Source organism: Nomascus leucogenys, chromosome 19, assembly GCF_006542625.1.
Source record: "Nomascus leucogenys isolate Asia chromosome 19, Asia_NLE_v1, whole genome shotgun sequence".
Lineage (NCBI taxonomy): Eukaryota > Metazoa > Chordata > Mammalia > Primates > Hylobatidae > Nomascus > Nomascus leucogenys.
In genome coordinates, this window is record NC_044399.1 from 32320869 (window position 1) to 32340893 (window position 20025).

A 20025-nucleotide genomic window follows, 5' to 3' on the forward strand; every position below is an offset into this window, starting at 1 on the left:
GGGAAGTGATCTGAGGAGTACCTGGGCATGGAAACAGCACAATAGAAGTCAGTTATCGTCATGGCCATTTCAGAGCTCTTTTTCCAGTAAAGCCCCTGGATGCTGGTCGCCTCTGCTATGTAGCCTCACTCCCCCGCAGCCGGGCAGAATGGAGTCCCCCTTCTCTCCAGCCTGACTTCTCCTCCTCTGCTCCACGCCCCCAGGGCAGCGTGCACCGATAAATCTTTCCCAGCGCGTTGCATTGTTAAAGCGTGTTGCCCTCGCATCCGACCGGCCCCCCGCCCCAGCTCGGGAGATCTTCAAACCCAGGATCTCTGCCTTGGTCGTCTTTGAAGCCCGGGCCCCTGGCACAGCGCCTGGCACCTGGAGGGCACTCAATAAATGTTTGCAAAATCGAATTCTCTGTTGAGCAGGTGTCCACCCCTCCACTCGCGGAGGATGGGTTGTGCGGGCGGAAGGGAAGGCCGGCTGTGTGCCAGGGTTGGGGGGACACAGGCAGGGGGCTCAGGGAGCGGGAGAGCGGGAGGGGGTACGACGACGGCTAGCGGAGCCCAGCCCAGGGGGTGCGGCGGTGCCAGACGCGGAGGGCGGCCTCCGCTCCTCCCCGCCCCGCGCCTCCTCCCCGCCCCGCGCCTCCTCCCCGCCCCGCGCCTCCTCCCCGCCCCGCGCCTCCTCCCCGCGCCGCGCCTCCTCCCCGCGCCGCGCCTCCTCCCCGCGCCGCGCCTCCTGCCCGCGCCGCGCCTCCTCAGGCTCCGCCGCCCCCGCCCGGCGCGGCAGCCGCAGGGAGGGGTCCGGGAAGGCGGAGCCAACGGCGGCCCAGGCTCGGGGCACCCGCGCGGCTCCCGTTCGCGGAGCACACATCCCGGCGCGACGAGGTAGGCGGCGGCGAGGGGAACGGACGAGGGAGGTGGGCGCCGCGGTGGGAGGGGCGGGAGGCCGGACCGAGACCCTCCTGTCGTGCTCCCCGGCAGCCTCGCGGCCCACCGAGCCCACCGCGGGAGTCTCAGCCCCGCCCCTCGGCCCCCGCCTCCCTCTTCCCGCGTCCGCCCCGCCGCGCGCCCCCAGCTCCCTGCTGCTCCGCGTCCTCCGGGACCGCCCTCCGAGGTCCCCCAGGGTCGCTGCTCCTGCGCCCAGTGCGCTCCTTGTTCTCCCACAGGTTCCTTCGGAGAGCGAGCGGGAGTCGGTGCTCGGCCTCCTGCGGGGAGCAGCCCCAGGGTGAGTCCGGCGTGGCGTGGCGGGGCGGGGCGGGGCGGAGGCTGGAGGGCCCGGGGCCGCTCGTACGCCTCTTAGTGGCACCGGGGCTCGGCGCTGCGGGCTGGCTCCATGTTTGCGGAATGAATTAATCATGACTCTCCTTCTCCTCTTCCTAAGGAGGACTTTTTGAGGTCCACGTGCTGCAGAGCACCTTTGGAGGGCCTCCTGAGATAGGGGTCCCCCCTCCTGCATAGTGGAAGCCCGACTCCCATTTCTCCCCCTCCTCTCTGCACTCCAGTCTGGAGGCTCCCTTTGGGTTGGGTCTTGGGGGGTCGGGGAGAGGGGGCTTGTAGGCCCAGCCAGGTAGTTGTGGAAGGTGTGTCCCAGCAGGAGACTTGAGCCAGGGCTCTTACAAGGTTATAGTGGGAGGGGGCGCGCTGCGGAGGACAGCAGACACTGTCAGGCAGGGTCACTTGGCACCTCCAAGGCCAGGATGGAAGAGCCTGCTTGAATATGGATTTTGACCCACAACTTACTGAACCCTTCCACGCCGCTGTTTCTTCATCAATAAAATGGGAACATTCGCAGTCATTTCTCAGGACTTTGTGCAGACAAAAAGTTTATCATAGAAATCACCCCACACAATGCTTGGCACATTGAAGACACTCAGCACTTCTTAGCTTTATTTCCTTCCTCTCTGAAAAAAGTAAGCAGAGTTATTTGTTCCCATCCTCTCTGTCCACAGCTTGGTCTCAGAGAACACAGTAGATGTGTAGTCAGTTTATTGAATAAATACGCTTGATGGAGCTTCAATACCCACCCCCACCCCCTTCTCCCAGAATCTGCAGGGAGAGGTCGGGAGGTGACAACGCCAGCATGCCAGTGCTATCGGAGGACTCTGGTAAGTACCTCCCCCGGGCTGGACCTGCCACAGCCCTGAAGACAAGAGCCTGCCTGGCAGCCTCCAGGCCCTGGCAGTGAGAGCCTGGGGAGAGAATGTCCTCACGCAGGACCAAAGTGCTGTTTGAGGCCCCACTCGGGCTCCTCGGGGGCAGGGAGCACCCACTGCGTTTGCTCTCCTTTGTTTTTCTCACCTCTCCCCAGGTTTGCATGAAACCCTGGCCCTGCTGACCTCCCAGCTTAGACCTGACTCCAACCACAAGGAGGAGATGGGCTTCCTGAGGGATGTTTTCAGTGAAAAAAGCCTCAGTTACTTAATGAAGGTGAAGTCCCACGTCATCCTGCCTGGAAGGGTGTCTAGAGGTCTTTCTAGCTGTCTGTGGCCGTCTGAGGTCATCCTAGTCATCTCCCTGCCCCAGGAAGGCCTTCACTTGCCCACTACACAGGACTTTCTCTTATGGTGCCCTGTCAGTGGCCCAGTCTGCTGCCCCAAATGTCCCCACAACCGTGTGTGGGATGTGTGGTGTCCAGGGTGCATCTGAAATACTCTGTCGTTGCAGATTCATGAGAAGCTTCGCTATTATGAAAGGCAAAGTCCAACCCCAGTTCTGCACAGCGCTGTGGCCCTCGCTGAGGACGTAAGCCCCAGGTTTCTCCTTACAGTGTCCGCCCCACTCCCCACCCTGTAGGGCTCCTTCATCTTGCCTCGTTTGCTTAGTGTGGGGACACCGGGAATCAGGAGCCCAAAGGTGAAGAGGGGTCTTCTTCCCTTGTCCTCCTCCTCCTCTTCCTCTCTCTGGGTTCCCTGAAAGGTAGGGAGGAACCCGTGAGCCTTGGACTGGGCTGGGAGACACTGTGACATGGAGCTGCCCACTTACTGTGTGTTCTTTAGCAAGTCTGTTTCCTCTGCTGTAAACGAGAGCATTGGATTGGCTCAGCAGTTCCCAAACTGCCCTGAGTGATTTGAATAGGTCAATAAGACATCTGTGCTTTCCTGAAGTCAAGGGACCTACAGTGTGTCCCCGCATACTGGCTCAGGCTTCTCATTTTTTTTTAAAGGAACACTTCTTAATTTCTTGTGGACCTAGTCGTCTGTGTTGCGTGGTTGGGGAAAACCCATTCTGGTTGATTACTAAGATCAGTTCCTGAATAAACTCACCTAACCCCAGGAGATGGCCTGGGGAGGGATGAGTGCAGCCTGTGGGTGCGGAGCCCTGGGCCCTTCTCCACTGTGGAATGTGATTAGGGGCACATTAGATTGCCTGGCTCCCAGGCTCAGCGCTGCCTGTCCCACCAGCTCTGTGATGTTAAGTAGGCCACTCAGCCTCTCTGAGCTCCCATTTCCTCATTCATAAAATAGCATCTGAGAGCCAGGTAAGCCCAGGTTCAAATCCTAGCTGTGCTGTATATGAGCTCTGTGATTTCGGGCAAAATGTTTAATCTCTTTGAGTCTCAGGATTCTCATCTGTAAAATGGCAAAGTGGCAAAGTAACAAGACCCTCTGCATCAAGTGGGTTGCGAGGGTTCAGTGAAAACATCCACATAAAGCAGAAAGCACGTAGGGCTTAAAACGGTGGCTCCTTGGAGGATGGCCCCATAAAGCTGCTCCTGACCCCTGGTGTGATGTTCCCAGGATCATCGTCGTCAGGTGGCTGAGGGTCTGGTGTGCCCCGGGGGCTGCAGCTGAGTGGGCCCTTGGGCCTATGGCCCAAAGAGGAAGGACCCAGCAGATGTGGGGCAGGGGCACCTCCAGCCATCAGTAGCGCCTGTCTCATTCTCTGCAGGTGATGGAGGAGTTGCAGGCCGCCTCCGTGCACAGTGATGAGAGGGAGCTGCTCCAGCTGCTGTCCACCCCGCACCTGAGGGTAGTCATGCAGAGCCCCTGCCCAACCATGCCTCTGTGTCTCCTGGGATGGGGGCGGAGGGAGCGCTCCTCGTGAAGCTGAGGAGTGGAGACTTCTGAGGGAGTGATCCTCAGCACTAGTGTCTGGGCAGTTGTCTCTCTGGCATGGCGTCTGCCACCCTCCAGACCACCGCCCAGCCGTGGCCTGCTGACCCTGTGAGCGGCGGGCCAGCCCTCCTTTTCTCCGGCTTTCCCGGCAGGCTGTGCTCATGGTACATGACACGGTTGCCCAGAAGAATTTTGACCCCGTTCTCCCGCCTCTGCCTGACAATATCGATGAGGATTTTGATGAGGAATCGGTGAAGATCGTCCGCTTGGTGAAGAACAAGGAACCCCTGGTAGGTGCTGCTGCCTGCCTCTCTCTAACCCACTCTTCCCCTGCCTCTCACCCCTACTCAGAACACTGGACAAGACCCTCCCTGAAGTCTTCAGAGTGAGTGACGGCAGCTTTGCCGGGGCTGCTGCTCATCCCTGTGGTGCCTCTGTGTGCAGGGCACCCCTTTCTCTAGGTGGATACAGCCCCTCTCAACTGTGGCCAACCCCCTTTGTGTAGTTAATAACCTGCACAATTGTACAGGGTGACCCTGATCATGCTTTAAGCCAGAAATGGACAAACTACAGCCCAAGGGCCAAACCCAACCCACAGCTTATTTTTTAAAATAAAGCTTTTTTTGGAGCACAACCAGGCCCATTCACTTACAGATTGGCTGCGGCTGCCTTTATCGTGCGATGGCAGAGTTGAGTCGTTGTGACAGAGACTATGTGGCCAGCCTAAAATATTTACATGTGGCCCCTTACAGAAAACGTGTGACAATGCCTGCTCTGAATGTTGAGGAAGCACAGGGCATTCCTCTCCTCAGAAGACAGATTGCAATCACTTTGGTCCTGGTTCAGCATCGATTTACTGAGCAGAGGGACAGCGTTGTTTATGGGATGCATGGAAGTGGTGGAAGCCCAGAGAACTGAGACTGGCTCTAGAGGATCCCACAGCTGGCATTCTCTGTTTCCACCTTTCCCCACATGACCTCCGACGAGCCTCTTCTGCAAACAGACGAGGATCTCTCCTCTGCCTCTGTTTCCTCACCTGTAAAATGGAGCAGCCATCCATTGATTTAGCACACACATTGTGAGCCCTCCTATCCAGGCTCTGTATTGGGTGCTGGCAGTTCAGAGCTGAATAAATGATGGAGCGATGCTGGAAAGTTCTCAGGTCTTGGGGGCTAGAAGTCCTGGGGTTCTTAGTTGATGGCCTCTCTTTCTAGCAATAATTATCTTATGTACTTCAAATAGACGGCACAGATGATGTTAACAATAAGTGTGCAAATGTGTTTGCAGTTACAGCCACTAATAAGTGGTTAACATATGTTGAGTGCTTACTGTGTACTAAGTGTCTTGTGTGGAATCCTTGCAACAACACTGTGAGTTAAATGCTGTTCCACATCTCGCAGGAAACAGGCTTGGAGAGGATAAGAGATTTCCCTGCTAAGGCCACATGCTTTTTGTAAACGGCAGAACTGTGTTCACACCCAAGGCTGTCCAGCCCTAGAGCTTAGCTTTTAAGCTTTCTGCTGTCCTGCTGCAGTCCGGCCTGTGTGGTGCAGGAAATTGAGGGCTTATTAGTGCCTTTCTCATCCTAAGTGTCATCTCTGCTGTGCTTCAAGGGCCAAGTCCTGGTCCCGAAGCCCTGGCTGGCGTGCATAATTGGTTTCCCTCAGCAGCAACAGAAGGCCCGGTAACCCTGTGATTGGGTAGAGGCAGGGTGAGAATTAGCTGGCACATATCATCCTCATTATTAAATGTCTTTGCAAGTGGTAGGAACCGTGATATGACAGAGATGTGATGGAGAACGTACTGGATTTGGCATCACAAAAAGCTTTCCCCTTTACCAGCTGGGTGACCTTGAGGATATTTAACTTTGAGCCCCAGTCCCTCATCTAAAATGTTGCAGCATTATTGTGCCTTGTAAACTGTAAAGTGCAGGGCTATATTAATGGGGGATGTTGGTTTTGTTTTGTCTTCAGCATTGGGAAGGTCCCCACTGATCTCTCTGGACTGTCGGAGGGAGGGACTGGGGAGGCTGTGTTGGGGCCAGAGAGTAGGGGTCTGAGGTTTGGAGCTGCTGCTTAAGAACCTGTCTCTTCTGTCTCGGGTTCAGGGTGCCACCATCCGGCGGGACGAGCACTCAGGGGCTGTTGTGGTGGCCAGGATCATGCGAGGAGGCGCAGCAGACAGGAGTGGTGAGTGGCGGCAGTGCACAGCTGGCCCAGCCCCGATCATGGCCATTGTTCCAGAGCCCTCCACCTTTGCTTATAGGTCCCCTTACCTCCCTCCTATCAGGTCACCTGTTTGGGATTTGCTTTGCTTTCTGGGGTTGTGGCTGGAATTCTCATCTCCTTCCCAAGTCAGTAGAAATTTTAATAGAAAATATAAGCCAGCTGGGCATGGTGGCTCACACCTGTAATCCCAGCACTTTAAGAGGCCGAGGTGGATGGATCACTTGAGGCCAGGAGTTCGAGACCAGCCTGGCCAACATGGCGAAACCCCATTTCTACTAAACACACAAACCTGGGAGGCGGAGGTTGCAGTGAGCCAAGATCATGCCACTGCACTCTAGCCTGGGCAACAGAGTGAGACTCTGTCTTAAAAAAAAAAAAGCCGGGCACGGTGGCTCACGCCTGTAATCCCAGCATTTTGGGAGGCCGAGGTGAGCGGATCACCTGAGGTCAGGAGTTCGAGACCAGCCTGACCCACATGGAGAAACCCCATCTCTACTAAAAATATAAAAATAGCCGGGCTTGGTGGCACATGCCTATAATCACAGCTACTTGGGAAGGCTGAGGCAGGAGAATCGCTTGAATCTGGGAGATGAAGGTTGCGGTGAGCCGAGATTGCGCCATTGCATTCCCGCCTGGGCAACAAGAGTGAAAGTCTGTCTCAAAAAAAAAAAAAAAAAAAAAAAGAAAAAGAAAATATAGGCCATGCACGGGTGGCCCACACCTGTAGTCCTAGCTATTCGGGAGGCCCAGGCAGGAAGACTGTTTGAGCCCAGGAGTTTGAGGTTGCAGTGAGCCATGATTACACCACTACGCTCTAGCGTGGGCGACGTAGTGAGACTGTCTCAAAAAAAAAAAAAAAAAAAAAAAAAATATATATATATATATATATATACACGTATATATATGTGTGTGTATATATATGTATATACGTATATATGTGTATATATACGTATATATATATACATACACACACATATATATATATATAAAATAGTCATGGAGTACTTTGGGGTGATTGAGAAAAAGCTCATGCGTTGATTTAGTCCAAGGACTGTGACAGTTAAGAATATAGCATGGGCTTGCGGGATTACTAACTGTGGGACAGGGATGACACCCTTCCCCCACCCCAGGTCTTGTCAAGCTGCTATTACAAAGAGTTTGTGCCCCAGATTCGTTTGGGTAGAAAGGTTGAGAGTCACTGGTGTGTGGAAGAGCTACTAAGCTGGGAGACAAACTTCCTGTTATAGGGGGATGTTACCCCCAAAGTCTGGGGGGGTCGTCGTTGCAGAGAATCCTAGACCAGCACTTTGCAAACATTAACGAATACACGAATTCCCTGAGCATCTTGTTAAAATGCAGACTGATTCAGCAGGTCTGAGCTAGGCTGAAGATTCTGCACTTTTAACCTGCCTCCAGGTGATGCTGATGCAGCCGGGCCAGTGCCCACTTTGAGTAGCAAATAGGGGCCTAATATGCAGAGACATTAGTCATTCAGGCAGAGGCTCACAGTGTGTTTACACTCTTAATGATGTCTTCATTGGTGCCTTTGTCTTTCCTTGTTAAGACTTAAGAACGCCATTCTAGGAATATATCTGTAAACCTAGGAAGGTGAAGAGTTAATGATAATTTTAAAGAAGCAGAGGTTATAGCAAAAAGAACACAGGCTTTCTACATCAGAATAACTGTGTTTGAATACTGGCTTCATTATTTCTTAGCAATGTGGCCTTAGGCAAGCTGCTTAATCTTCCTGGGTCTCAGGTGCCAACTTATAAATTGGAGATTTTACTGGGTGATTTGAGCCCTCCATGCCGAGTGAGGAGCCCAGCACTCAGCGGGGCTTAGTTTGCCCCAGTCCCACCCATCAACTTTAAACCTCAAGTTGGCCCTGCAATGGGCTCCTCAGGCCGGCCCCTGTGGTGCTTGGAGCTCTGAGCGAGGGGTGCTCAGGTCCTCCTCCTGTGCTGATGGTCAGTCCCTGTGTCTCCTAGGCCTGGTCCACGTTGGAGATGAGCTCCGAGAAGTGAACGGGATCGCAGTCCTGCACAAGCGGCCCGACGAGATCAGCCAGATTCTGGTCCGTGCTACAAGCCTGCTAGGGATGTGCTGGGTCTTCAGACACCCAGAGCAGGGCACTTCCTGGAGCCAGGACAGATTCTGGCTTAGCCTTGCTGTTGTTCTGAGGAGGTGGCAGGCAAAGTGGCCTTATGGTGTGCCCCTAACAGAGTGCCCGGGGTATGGGGTGGCGGCAAGAGGAGGGGAACTTCCCTTCCATCTGCCTCTCTTAGACCCTCTCCTCAGCACAGACTTCCTTCCTTCCCCTGGCTCCCTTTCACAAGGCCCCTCCTGGGTCCTGGGTCCTGGATGTGAATCCTGGCTCTGCCTCCTTCCAGCTGTGCAACCTTGGACAAGCCATCCGATCATCTGAGTTTCCATTTCCTTTCCTTTAACGTTGGGATAGAAATTCTTTCTCAACCAATGTGTGGTTATCATTGGGATGCCAACATCTGGAAAAGGGTAAAGCCCTTCAGAAGTGTAAGGGGATTTTAAGGTATTAAATGCTTGGCTGAAAACAACCTCCATGGTCCATTCTGGGGAGTTGAAGTCAAAACTGAAATTGTGAAAAGCCCCAATCATAGCTGGGTCCCCTTTATCATCAGGATTCCTCCCCTGACCTGACACTCTGCTAACTTCTGATGGTTTTGGAGGCAGAAACAGGATGAGATCTGAAAAGAGGAGGCCCACTGTTTAAAGCCCTCTCTGGGCTGGGCTCAGTGGTTCACACCTGTAATCCCAGCACTTTGGAAGGCCGAGGCAGGTGGATCACCTGAGGTCAGAAGTTTGAGACCAGCCTGGGCAACATGGTGAAACCCCATCTCTACTAAAAATACAAAAAATTAGCTGGGCGTGGTTGTGGGCCCTTGTAATCCCAGCTGCTTGGGAGGCTGAGGCAGGAGAATTGCTTGAACCCGGGAGACGGAGGTTGCAGGGAGTCGAGATTGTGCTACTGCATTCCAGCCTGGGCAATGAGAGCAAAACTCCATCTCAAAAACCAAAAAAACAACAACAAAATAAAGCCCCCTCTGTAGAGGATGCAGATTGCAGGCAGGCCCTTCAATACTTTTGCCCAAGCTTGCTTTTTTGTGGCTTTGGGTGCCAACCTTCTTGTGCTCCAGAGCAAGGGTCTGGGCTTTCTGGGTAGTGGAGAGGCCAGGAGGTGATCTTTTGGGCCCTGCTGTCCTGGTCCGACTGCATTCTTCCTTGTTGGGCCCCCGGCATTGGGCTGCAGGGTCTCTGTAGATGGGAGTGAAGGGAGCTCCTAGAAAGCTGGGCATGGCCTGAGATTGGGGAGATGGAAGCAAAGAGGGAAGTATTAATCAGAGACCAGCCCCAAATCAGGCAGGAAAGAGGCAAAGGAAACTGAGATGGGTTGTTCAGATGACCCAAAAGAAAAGCAAGGAAGGGAGCCCTCTGGGGCCCTAGTGGTCAAGAGGGATGGAGAATTGGAATTCAACACGTAGTGTCCTTGGGTTCTCATGGAAAGTCTTCCGTCCCTTTGTCTTTTGAAAATACAGTTACCAACCCCCCACTGCTAAATTTGAACTGGCTTAAAAATAATAAAAATACTAAAAAATACAAAAATGTACAGTTACTTGGTTACTGAGTTTTGTTTTAGTTCATTCAACCAGGGCACCATCCTAGAAGGGTGGGCCTCAGGGGAGGCTGCAAGTCTGACTTTCTGAACATCAGTTTTTAGGCCTGAGAAGTAAGAGTTAAACTCTTGGAGGGTTAGACCTGGTAGGCGAGAAGCTTCTGTTCTCTCTCGTTTCAGGCCCAGTCCCAGGGATCCATCACCCTAAAAATCATCCCAGCCATCCAGGAGGAAGATCGCTTAAAGGAGAGCAAGGTATGGGGAGGTGGGTCTGCCGTGCCCTCTCTCAGCTTGAGAGATGCAGCTCGCTGGCTGGGGGCTGGATCCAGTCCAGTCTCTTGTAACAGTCATTTGGGAACAGATCATAGATCTGATCCTAGTAATTTGTGCCCAGTGGAGGACTTTAATTCCGTCACAAAGTGATTCATGTGTTTGTATCCTGCCTGTTTCTAAACAGGATTTGACGTGACTTACTAATAAAAGACAAGGTTATTTTAATTGAAATAGAAACTCAGGGCCATGAAGAGGAGGAGAAGGTACCAAGTGTGCTGAATTCTGAACCAATTAAGTAACTGCCATTTGTTTAATTGTTGCTGAGCCTGCCTTATTTGGTCACCTCCTCTGTGCCAGGCACTCTGCCAGAAGCTGGAGACAGGGACTCTTGGTAGCTTCAAGGCTTCCTGGTGCAGAAGGGCAGCAAGTCTTTCATTGCTATGTGATAAGTGCTTTGCCAAGATTCTGTACAAAGAGTTACAGTCACCCTAGAGGGTGTCACAGAATGGGGATGTTGGAACTGAGGCCTGAAGGAGATAAAGGCGAGTAGGACCTTGGGGTCTGCCCATACAGAGGCTCCCTGGCATTCTGGAGAGGAGCATGTTAAGGGCAATGTGGTGGGGCTTTGGCGGGAGGATGGTGGTGGGTTTTGCTGGGGAGGTGGGTTAAGCCTATGTTCTGAATGGCCTCGAATGCCTTGTTAAGGGTTTTGGCATAATTTTTGCTTAGTTTGGGGCCCCTTAGAAGCTGACCCTGAGACAAGGATTGAATGCAAATGGTTTATTTGGGAAGTGACCCCAGGAAATACCAGTACAGGACTGGGAAAAGGAAGACAGCCGATCTGACTAAGGGTGTGTTATCAAGCAGGTTACCACTATGGGCAGCTGGAGCTTAGTCTTGCTGGGAACTTGGGGAACTACTTCTTCCCCTGTAGAACACACGCCTCCATCATCCCACCCAGGGGCCCTGGGAGCTGGGCGATCTATATACCAACTCCTGCCAGGCTGCACCTGGGGGATTAATTCCTAGCAACTTCTGCCTGCTGGACTAGAGAAGAGTAGGTTCCAGTGGCCAGAGAAAGTAAGTCCTTAGGCAAAGAGATGCAGGTGCTGGCAGCTGGAAGTCAGCCCAGGCTGCACTGAATGGTCCAGCCCTGGGGCATATGGGAGGGCATCCCACAGCCCAAGAGATAATCCCATAGGTTCTAATAAGCTCTTTTTTTTTTTTTTTTTTTTTTTAAGGATGGGAGTGGTGCAGTTGTATTTGTGTTTTAGAAAGCTCCCTGAGGCAGCCACGGGGAGAAGGGTGGAGTGGGTAGAGGTTGCAGGCAGGGAGGCCTGGTAGAAGGCTCTTGTAAAAGCCCAGGTGAGACATTATTAAGACCTGAACTGTGAGATGGTGGTTGATGAGATAGAGAGGAAGGCATCACTTTGATTTCACAGTACATTTGGATATGAGTTTCCTGGCAGCCAAGGCAAAAAGGAGAGCATAATGAATTACATACTGTTGAGCAGAGAATGGAAGGAAGCATGCCAGTTTTTCAATGATTCCCATACCTGCCTCTCAGTACTTAATGCATGAAAGAAGAGACATTACAGCATCTAGCACAGAGGAGAAGTCAGTCGATATTTTGAAGAATGTGGATTTGTAATGGACTACGTCTTCAATGACAGTTTTTTACAGCAAGTGAAGAAATAATCTTTATATAGCTGTTTCTTATTTGTGCTCTTTGGTTAAATCCCAGGGCATAATATTTCCTCTTATCTGGTGGAAAGTGATTCTTCCTGGGACAAGCGAATGTGGTCCCTGTATGCAACTTTGAGGGTTCTGACTTGAGGAACCCTCTTTGAGGAAGAGAACTTGGTTTTCCTAAAGGACAAAATGAGTAGCCTGTCCCCCAGCCCATCCTTCTTGAATATTTCTTCTTGATCCAGATGGTTGATTTGGGCTGGCCACTTAAGATTACACTCTTCTGAGTGCTTAGGACCCTGGTAACATCTGTGGCTGGTTAAGGGCATCTGTCCCCACAACATATGCCAGAAAGTTCTTACTATTGTCCAGTGGAATCTTTTCTGGTGGCATATAAAGGAATACAGTTTGTATCTGTCTGAGGAAGACCCCTGATTGCTTTTTTTTTTTTCCTGTTTGCCGCTGAAGTGACTGGGCCCTAATGGTCTGAAAATAGAAATAAATAAAATTAACCAATGCCACTAAATTATAGAAGAGAACAAGGAAGTGTGAAAAATGCTGTGTCCTCACACCATCTTCTCCAGAGAGGGTGACTCCAGAGTAGAGGGGGGAATTAGGGCTTGGCTGAGTCTATGGCAGATGAGGCAGGATTGAGCCATAAGAGCTGTGGGTGTCAATTACCCACTGAAAAGTGATGGTGAGGAGTCAGTAACAGTAGTTTTGTTGATATTTGTGTTCTTACCCAAACATCTAGATTACTTATATAACAGATGGCTGCTGCCTTCCGTCAGCGCAGTTGGCGTATCAAAAATAACACTTGAGTTAGAAATTGTGCTTGTCTTTACTTTTTGTTCCCAGGATTAGTTGTTGCTGTGTGTATGCTAAGAGGCTGTTATGAGGACAGCTGGTCAAGTAAATAAGGAAATATTTAGGTGGGAAATTCAGTCATGGGGTCTATTAATTTTCTGATTCTTGATGGACTTCCTGACTATAGTATCCCAAATTGTTGAAGAACAGTTAAGAATGTACGTGCAGTGTATTTCCAAGTAGCTTTCTATTCGAAAGGCCACTTGGTCCTCCTAAGTGTGGATGGTCATTGTCATGTGGCCTTTGATGTGACAGTGATCTGTCTGTGCTCACTTGGGGAAGGGCCGCCTCACCAGAGCCCTCCTTGTGCAGGTGTTCATGCGCGCCCTCTTCCACTACAACCCTCGGGAGGACCGGGCCATCCCTTGCCAGGAGGCGGGTCTGCCTTTCCAGCGCAGGCAGGTCCTGGAGGTGGTGAGCCAGGACGACCCCACGTGGTGGCAGGCCAAGCGAGTCGGGGACACCAACCTTCGAGCCGGCCTCATCCCCTCCAAGCGGTTCCAGGAGAGGTGGGTTTGGGGTGTGTTCTGAAGGGCTGGTTCCAGAGTGGCGGAGGCACAGGTACATGGCAGACCCCCAAGTCTCTGTCCTCACAGCCAGAGGGGCCTGCTGAGCATTGTTCCCCCAAGGTAAGTACCAGTTGCACTTGTGTTTGGTCTTTTCCCATAACTAGTGATGATGGTTATTTGAGATTTAAAGGAATCTATGGAAATTTATGTTATTAAGTTAATGCGTGTGTGTGTGTGTGTGTGTGTGTGTGTGTGTGTGTATTTTTTTTTTTTTGAGACAGAGTCTCACTCTGTCACCCAGGCTGGAGTGCAGTGGTGAATCTTAGCTCACTGCAACCTCCACCTCCCAGGTTCAAGCAATTCTCCTGCCTCAGCCTCCCAAGTAGCTGAGATTACAGGCATGTACCACCATGCCTGGCTAATTTTTGTATTTTTAGTAGAGACAGGGTTTCGCCATGTTGGCCAGGCTGGTCTCAAACTCCTGGCCTCAAGTGATCCACCTGCCTTGACCTCCCAAAGTGCTGGGATTACAGGCATGAGCCACTGGGTCCAGCCTAAGTTAACGTATATTTTATAATGCATGCTTAGAGAATGCTGAGAAATAAAATATAAAAATACAGAAGAGAGGCTGGGCATGGTGGTGGCTCACGCCTGTAATCCCAGCACTTTGGGAAGCCAAGGCAGAAGGTTCCCTTGGGCCCAGGAGTTTGAGACCAGCCTAGGCAACATAGTAAGACCTTGTCTCTACAAAAAGTAAAAAATTAGCTGGGCGTGGTGGCACACACCTGTAGTCCCAGCTACTCGGGAGGCTGGAGTGGGAGGATCAGTTGAGCCCAAGAAGGTCAAGGCTTCAGTGAGCTGTTATCACACCACTGCACTCCAGCCTGAGTAACAGCGAGACCCTGACTCAAAAAAAAAAAAAAACCAGAAAAAAACAGAACAGGAGGACTATGAAATTCCCCACGTCTCACCCCTATCTAAACTGCATAGTTTATTTCCTTACTGTGCTTTTTATGTGAGTGTTGCATACAGAATTTGGGGTCTTGCTTTTTTTTTTTTTAAACATTTTTGGCATGAGTAGTTTCCATACTATAGCATCGTTTTTGTAGTGTGATTTTAGTGGCTGTATACTAACTCATCAGGAGCTGTGCCATTCATTCCTAGGCGGCAGGTATTTAGGATGAATTGAGCTGGCCTCGTGCCGGCATCTTGCGGGCTGCTGTGAACCCAGGGTTTCTGCCCTGGAGGAGCTTATAGTTCAGTGGAAAAGCCAGACACTCTTCAAACACGCAGTTTATATAAACATGATGGGTGCAAGGGAGGAGGACATGGTGCTGTGTGAGTTCATGTTAGGAGGCTGCGCCGTCATCCAGGAATGCAGGGAAGGCTTCTCAGAGGAACTAGCTAAGTGATTTCACAGCTTTCCTGTGGCTGCACTTCTATTAGGTTGTTCCCAATTCTTCACTTTTATAAGGCTGCGGTACTTACTTTGCACATAGACTGTTCCTCATGTTTCAAATTATTTCTTTAGACTTCCAAGAAGGTCAGTCTTGGGTCAGAGGGTGGCAATTGTGACTTCCACTGTGGGTTGTAGCCCTCACATCTTTTGGTGTGTGGACTGTGGTAAGGACAGAACCTCAGGGTTCACCCATTTCAGTGGCCCTCAAGATGTGGCCCCCTGGCCAGGGGCTTCAGCGTCACCTGGGGACTTGTTAGAAATGCAGATCCCTGGGTCCCGCCCAGAAACTCACATTCTAACAAATGTTCCAGGCGATTCTGAGATGCCGAAGTCTGAGAACGAAGCTCTTTTTTCTCGGGAACCCCAGACCCATCTCCATTTTAGGGTTCCCAGGTCTTGGCAACATCTTACCAGAGGATGTGGGGGAGAGCTCTTCAGCTGCATTTTTTTTTTTTTTTTTTTTTTTTTTTTTGAGACATGGTTTCACTCTGTTGCCCAGGCTGGAGTGTAGTGGTGCTATCTCAGCTCACTGCAACCTCCGCCTCCCGGGTTCAAGCGATTCTCCTGGATTCTTCTGCCTCAGCCTCCCGAGTAGCTGGGATTACGGATGTGCACCACCATGCCCAGCTAGTTTTTGTATTTTTTAGTAGAGACGGGGTTTCACCATGTTGGCCAGGCTGGTCTCGAACTCCTGACCTCAAGTGATCCTCCCACCTTGGCCTCCTAAAGTGCTGGGATTACAGGTGTGAGCCACCACGCCCGGCCCTTCAGCTGCATTTAAATGTGGAAATCTAGACAACTCTGAGAGCCCCACCTCTCCACTCATAGCCACATTGGACAGTCTGCCAGGGCCCACCCTTCCGCTGAGGGGAGGGTGTTAAATTAGGGTCACTTCTGTCCTCGGCCTCTCCTGGGAGTCATTCTGCTATTTCCCAGCTCCCTCGGAGATGGGGAAGCTGGGGAGTAGAGAAGGGGCTGCCTCTCCTTGGAAATTGGCCATAGGAGAGTAATGACCAGCTGAGGATCGTACACCGGGCTGGACCCCGGTGTGGCCATCTTGAGCTGGATGAGCTATTTCTGGAGCAAGAGACTCAGTTTCTTCCTCCTGGTGAGCCAGTGAGCCGTGTGAAAGTGTTCCCTTCGTTGGAATTTAGTGCGAAGCAGGAGGCCCTCAGAGCGTCCAGTGTGTACCCACCTGTGGGATCCAGGCCTTGGCTTCCCAAGTTTTCCAGAAGGTTCCTTTCAAGTGGTTCTCTGGCCCAGCTCACGGGCCCGCCCATCCCCTTGTGTCCCTGCAGACGACTAAGCTACCGGAAAGCCGCGGGCACCCTGCCGAGCCCCCAGAGCCTCAAGAAGCCCCCCTGTGAGTAGATTGTCAGGGATGGCACTCCAGGGAGGGCCCGGGTTAGGACGAGGGAGGATTCAGGCTGGGAAGATGCAGGCAGTGGGCTGGAGGGGGCATCAGGGGTCTTGTCTGAGCTCATGGACTCCAGAGGCAGGAGGGGGTGGGAAGTAGGAGGTGGGGGGCAGCTAGTCCCTGGAGAGGAGCTTGTATATTTGGAGTCCATGGATGATGCTGGGGGGCATGTTAACAGCTTTCCCAAAATGATGTGCAGATGTGTGTGTGTTCACACACATGTGCATGTGCGTGTGAGGATCCACAGCTTTCGTTAGATTCCCAAGGGCTCTCTGACCCTGAAAATGGAAGAAGCACTGGTGTTTGAAGGGAATGGAGAAGGCCGTGTGTGACCCGGTGCCTCTGGTAGGGCTGCCAGATTGCCAGACTGGGCAAATACAAATAAAGGATGCCCAGTTGAAGCTTGAATTTCAGATAGATGACAGATTGGTTTCTAGTGTAAGTATGTTTTTATTTAGTTTTTATTATAGTATAAGTATGTCCTGTGCAGTATTTGAGACATACTTACACTAAGAACTTACTTGTTGTTTATTTGAAATTCAAGTTTAAGTGGGTGTCCTGCATTTTAGCTGGCAACTCTACACCATGTAGCACTTTACACTTTAGAAAACACGTCCACCTACTTCTTGGAACCCTGTGAAGTCGGTAGAGTCAGGTATCTTTTCTAAGCTGAGAATATGTAGGGTCACAAGGTTAAGTGAACCGAGGTGGGGTCACGTTTTCTGAAGGCCTGTGATCAGAGCCCCAGGGTAGGTCCCTGTGTAGAGAGGAAACTTTTCCAGGGCATGATCTCTCTGGTACTAGAGGGCAGACTTTTTTAACCGAGTGAGCAGCCTGAGCAGGTTCCAGGTGACGGGAACACAGATGGCCTGCAGCTCTGCTCCACCCTGCTCCATCCTCAGGCATCTGCGTTTTCCAGGGCCGGACTCCAACCCCAGAAAAGAGAGAGTGGGTCCTATTCCCACTGCAGGATCCTAGAGTAAGCTGCTCCCAGGGCCCCTGACAATGGCCACTTTTCCAGACTTGCTGTCAGGTTAGAAGGGCCCCTGAGTGCAGTGGCCTTGAGAGGCTGCTGCGCCACTGATGAGCTGGCTTTCTCTGGGCTGCTAATGAGACACACACAAGGAGACTAATTAGAGCAGGTCTTGGGGTTTAATAACGTACCACAGCTCAGATCACAGGTTCGTTGGAGGAAAGGCAGAGAGGCCAGATGGCGGGCTCCTCAGGCACTCGGGCCGTGGCTGCCCTCAGCCGCAGGGTCCCCACTTCCCTCCACTAACGCTGTTCCATCTGTCTTTTGTGCAAACCGCAGATGATCAGCCTTGTGACAAAGGTAGGCCCAGTATCTATCCACTGTCCACAGGTGTGGCCCCTTTTCCATGGAACGTCTGGGGCCTGAGGGGCTCATGTTCTTTCCCTATCTGGGCAGCTGTGCCCCTCCCACTGTCTGCACACCTCTTCCTGCTCTGCCAGCTGGACTGGGCTGTTCCTTGAGGCAGGCAGAGCTGGTGGGGACAGGGTTCAAGGCCTTAGGGGCACCTCCCTGCCCTCCTGACACGCGGGGCCTAGCCTTTCCAGGACTTGGCTGTGCTGTGATGGGGCTGGATAGGAGACAAGGGGTGAGAGGGCAGGGCAGGCTGGAGTGAATCCCTCCCTGTTCACACTGCTCACACTCAGGGACTGGGGAGGCCTGCTGGCCTAGAATCCCCCTCAGGGCCTGGAAAGGCTGTTAGGGGCCTAAGCATGGAGAACTGAGTGAAACAGAAGACGTTGCTTTCTTGGGCTGTCCAGGACATGGGATTTCCCCTGAGCTCCCCACGAGACACCATCCCAGGGGCCTCTTCCTGCCCGGCCATCCAGGGGCTGGGTGCCCTGGGCCAGATGTGTCTGGTGGGACTCACTGGCTTCCCTCCCTCTGTTTGCTTCCCAGAGACCTGTGACTGTGAGGGCTACCTCAAAGGGCACTATGTGGGTAAGTAGCTCCACCTGACACCCATATGCACCACCTGCCCCACCCCAGGCCCCAGAGTCAGGGAGAGGTCAAAGCAGGGTGATCCGAGCCCCAGGAGTCCTTCTGGAGCAGCGGAGCCTGTGGGACCCCTGTCTCTCCTCAGTCTTTCCTCTCAACCCAAGCAGGAGCTGAGCCTGCCCAGGCGTTGGGCCCCCACCCAGCTTTTACCCAGCCATGGGGCACACTGCCCTGGCGGGAAAGGCACACACACCCCTACATTAATACCAATTCTATTATCACCATCATCGCAACTGGAGTTTATTCAATATTAACACCACTACCACGCAGTGAGGGGTGTTTGTGGCTCTCCAGAGCCCCTTTTCACTTCTTTTGTTTTGGTCAGTTTTTTCAAAGGTCTTAGAGATAAGGCAAAAAGTTTTTTTTTGTTTTTTGGTTATTTTTTAGAGACAGGGTCTTGCTCTGTCACTCATGCTGGAGTGCAGTAGTGTGTGACATTGCAGCTTTTGCAGCAGCCTCAACATCCTAGGCTCAAACCTCAGCCTCCTGAGTAGCTGGGACTGCAGGCACCTAACACCATGCCCAGCTGATTAAAAAAATTTTTTTTGTAGAGATGGGGTCTCGCTATGTTGCCCAGCTGGTTTCAAGCTCCTGGCTTCAAGCAATCCTCCTTTCTAAAAAGTTTTTAAACTTTTTTTAAAATTATTTTTTGAGACATGGTCTTGCTCTGTTACCCACACTGGAGTGCAGTGGTGTGATCACAAATCACTGCAGCCTCAGCCTCCCAGGCTCAAGCGATCCTTCCATCTCAGCCTCCCTAGTAGCTGGGACTACAGGTGCATGCCACTATACCTGGCTAATTTTTGTATTTTTTGTAGAGACAGGGTTTCACCATGTTGCCCAGCTGGTCTTGAACTCCTGAGATCAAGTGATCCGCCTGCCTTGGCCTACCAAAGTGCTGGGATACAGACATGAGCCACTGCACCCAGCCCCTTAACTTTTGTTTTGAAGTAATTTCAAACTTACTGAAAAGGTGTAAGAATTATACAAAGAACTCCCATATACTCTACACCCAGATTCACCAGTTGGTGCTCCTTTGCCATGTTTGCTCAATTTCCTTTCCCACATCTCTGCATTTTTTTCATGAGTCATATGAGACTTAATTGTAGACATCGTGTCCCTTTAACCCTAAATCTCTCAGTATGTATTTCCCAAGGCCAAGGACTTTCTCAGGGCAATGATCAAATTCTGAGAATTTAAAATGTATCCAAATCTATTATATGCTGTTATTTAAATGTTAACAATTGTCCCCATCATGTCCTTTATGGCATTTTCCCTTGGTCCAGGATCTAATCTAGGACCACACAAAGTGTTTGTAGATTCATATCCTCATTTCACAGATAAGGAAATTGAGGCTCAGAGAGATGAAGGGACTTGTCCAAGGTCAGCCACATGCCAAGTAAAACAGTGACCTTAAGCCCTAGTTTGTGAAGGCAGGGGTCACCCTTTCATCTTATTACTGTATTTCCCGAACAACCTCTTCCAGTAGCAGGAGGAGGTTGGGAGAAGTCAGTGGGACTCAGTCCCATCTCCAGGTCTGGCCAAGTGGGAAAAGTCTCTATGGGAGATCCTGGGACAAATGCCGTGGTGTCCCTCTGCCCCTCCTCCCAAGCTGGTCTTCGGAGGAGCTTCCGGCTGGGCTGTAGGGAGAGACTGGGTGGCTCGCAGGAAGGAAAGATGTCCTCTGGAGCTGAGTCTCCGGAGCTGCTGACTTACGAGGAGGTGGCCAGGTACCAACACCAGCCTGGAGAGCGGCCCCGCCTGGTGGTTCTGATCGGTAGGTGCCATCCTGGGTTTCCAGGAAGTGATCTGGTTTCCTCCCTGGAGCAGGTGGGGAGGGAGCTCAGCAGGGACCCTGGT

General features: G+C 51.8%; 1 protein-coding gene across 2 annotated transcripts in view; it reads left to right on the forward strand.

The window, feature by feature from the left end:
• Positions 1-805: 805 nt before the first annotated feature.
• MPP3 (membrane palmitoylated protein 3) overlaps positions 806-20025 on the forward strand; it is a 33601-nt gene continuing 14381 nt past the window's right edge. The window contains exons 1-15 of one of the 2 annotated variants that reach the window (XM_030800041.1): positions 806-876; positions 1162-1215; positions 2034-2095; positions 2299-2417; positions 2655-2732; positions 3879-3959; positions 4198-4335; positions 6153-6234; positions 8262-8347; positions 10103-10177; positions 13064-13260; positions 16018-16082; positions 17449-17469; positions 18067-18108; positions 19778-19942. In XM_030800041.1, coding sequence (XP_030655901.1) covers positions 2071-2095; positions 2299-2417; positions 2655-2732; positions 3879-3959; positions 4198-4335; positions 6153-6234; positions 8262-8347; positions 10103-10177; positions 13064-13260; positions 16018-16082; positions 17449-17469; positions 18067-18108; positions 19778-19942 — 1174 coding nt within the window. In that variant the 5' untranslated portion in view covers positions 806-876; positions 1162-1215; positions 2034-2070. Of the gene's footprint in view, positions 877-1156; positions 1216-1939; positions 2096-2298; positions 2418-2654; positions 2733-3878; positions 3960-4197; positions 4336-6152; positions 6235-8261; positions 8348-10102; positions 10178-13063; positions 13261-16017; positions 16083-17448; positions 17470-18066; positions 18109-19777; positions 19943-20025 lie in introns of those variants that run through there. The other variant, XM_012497705.2, reaches the window with a different exon arrangement.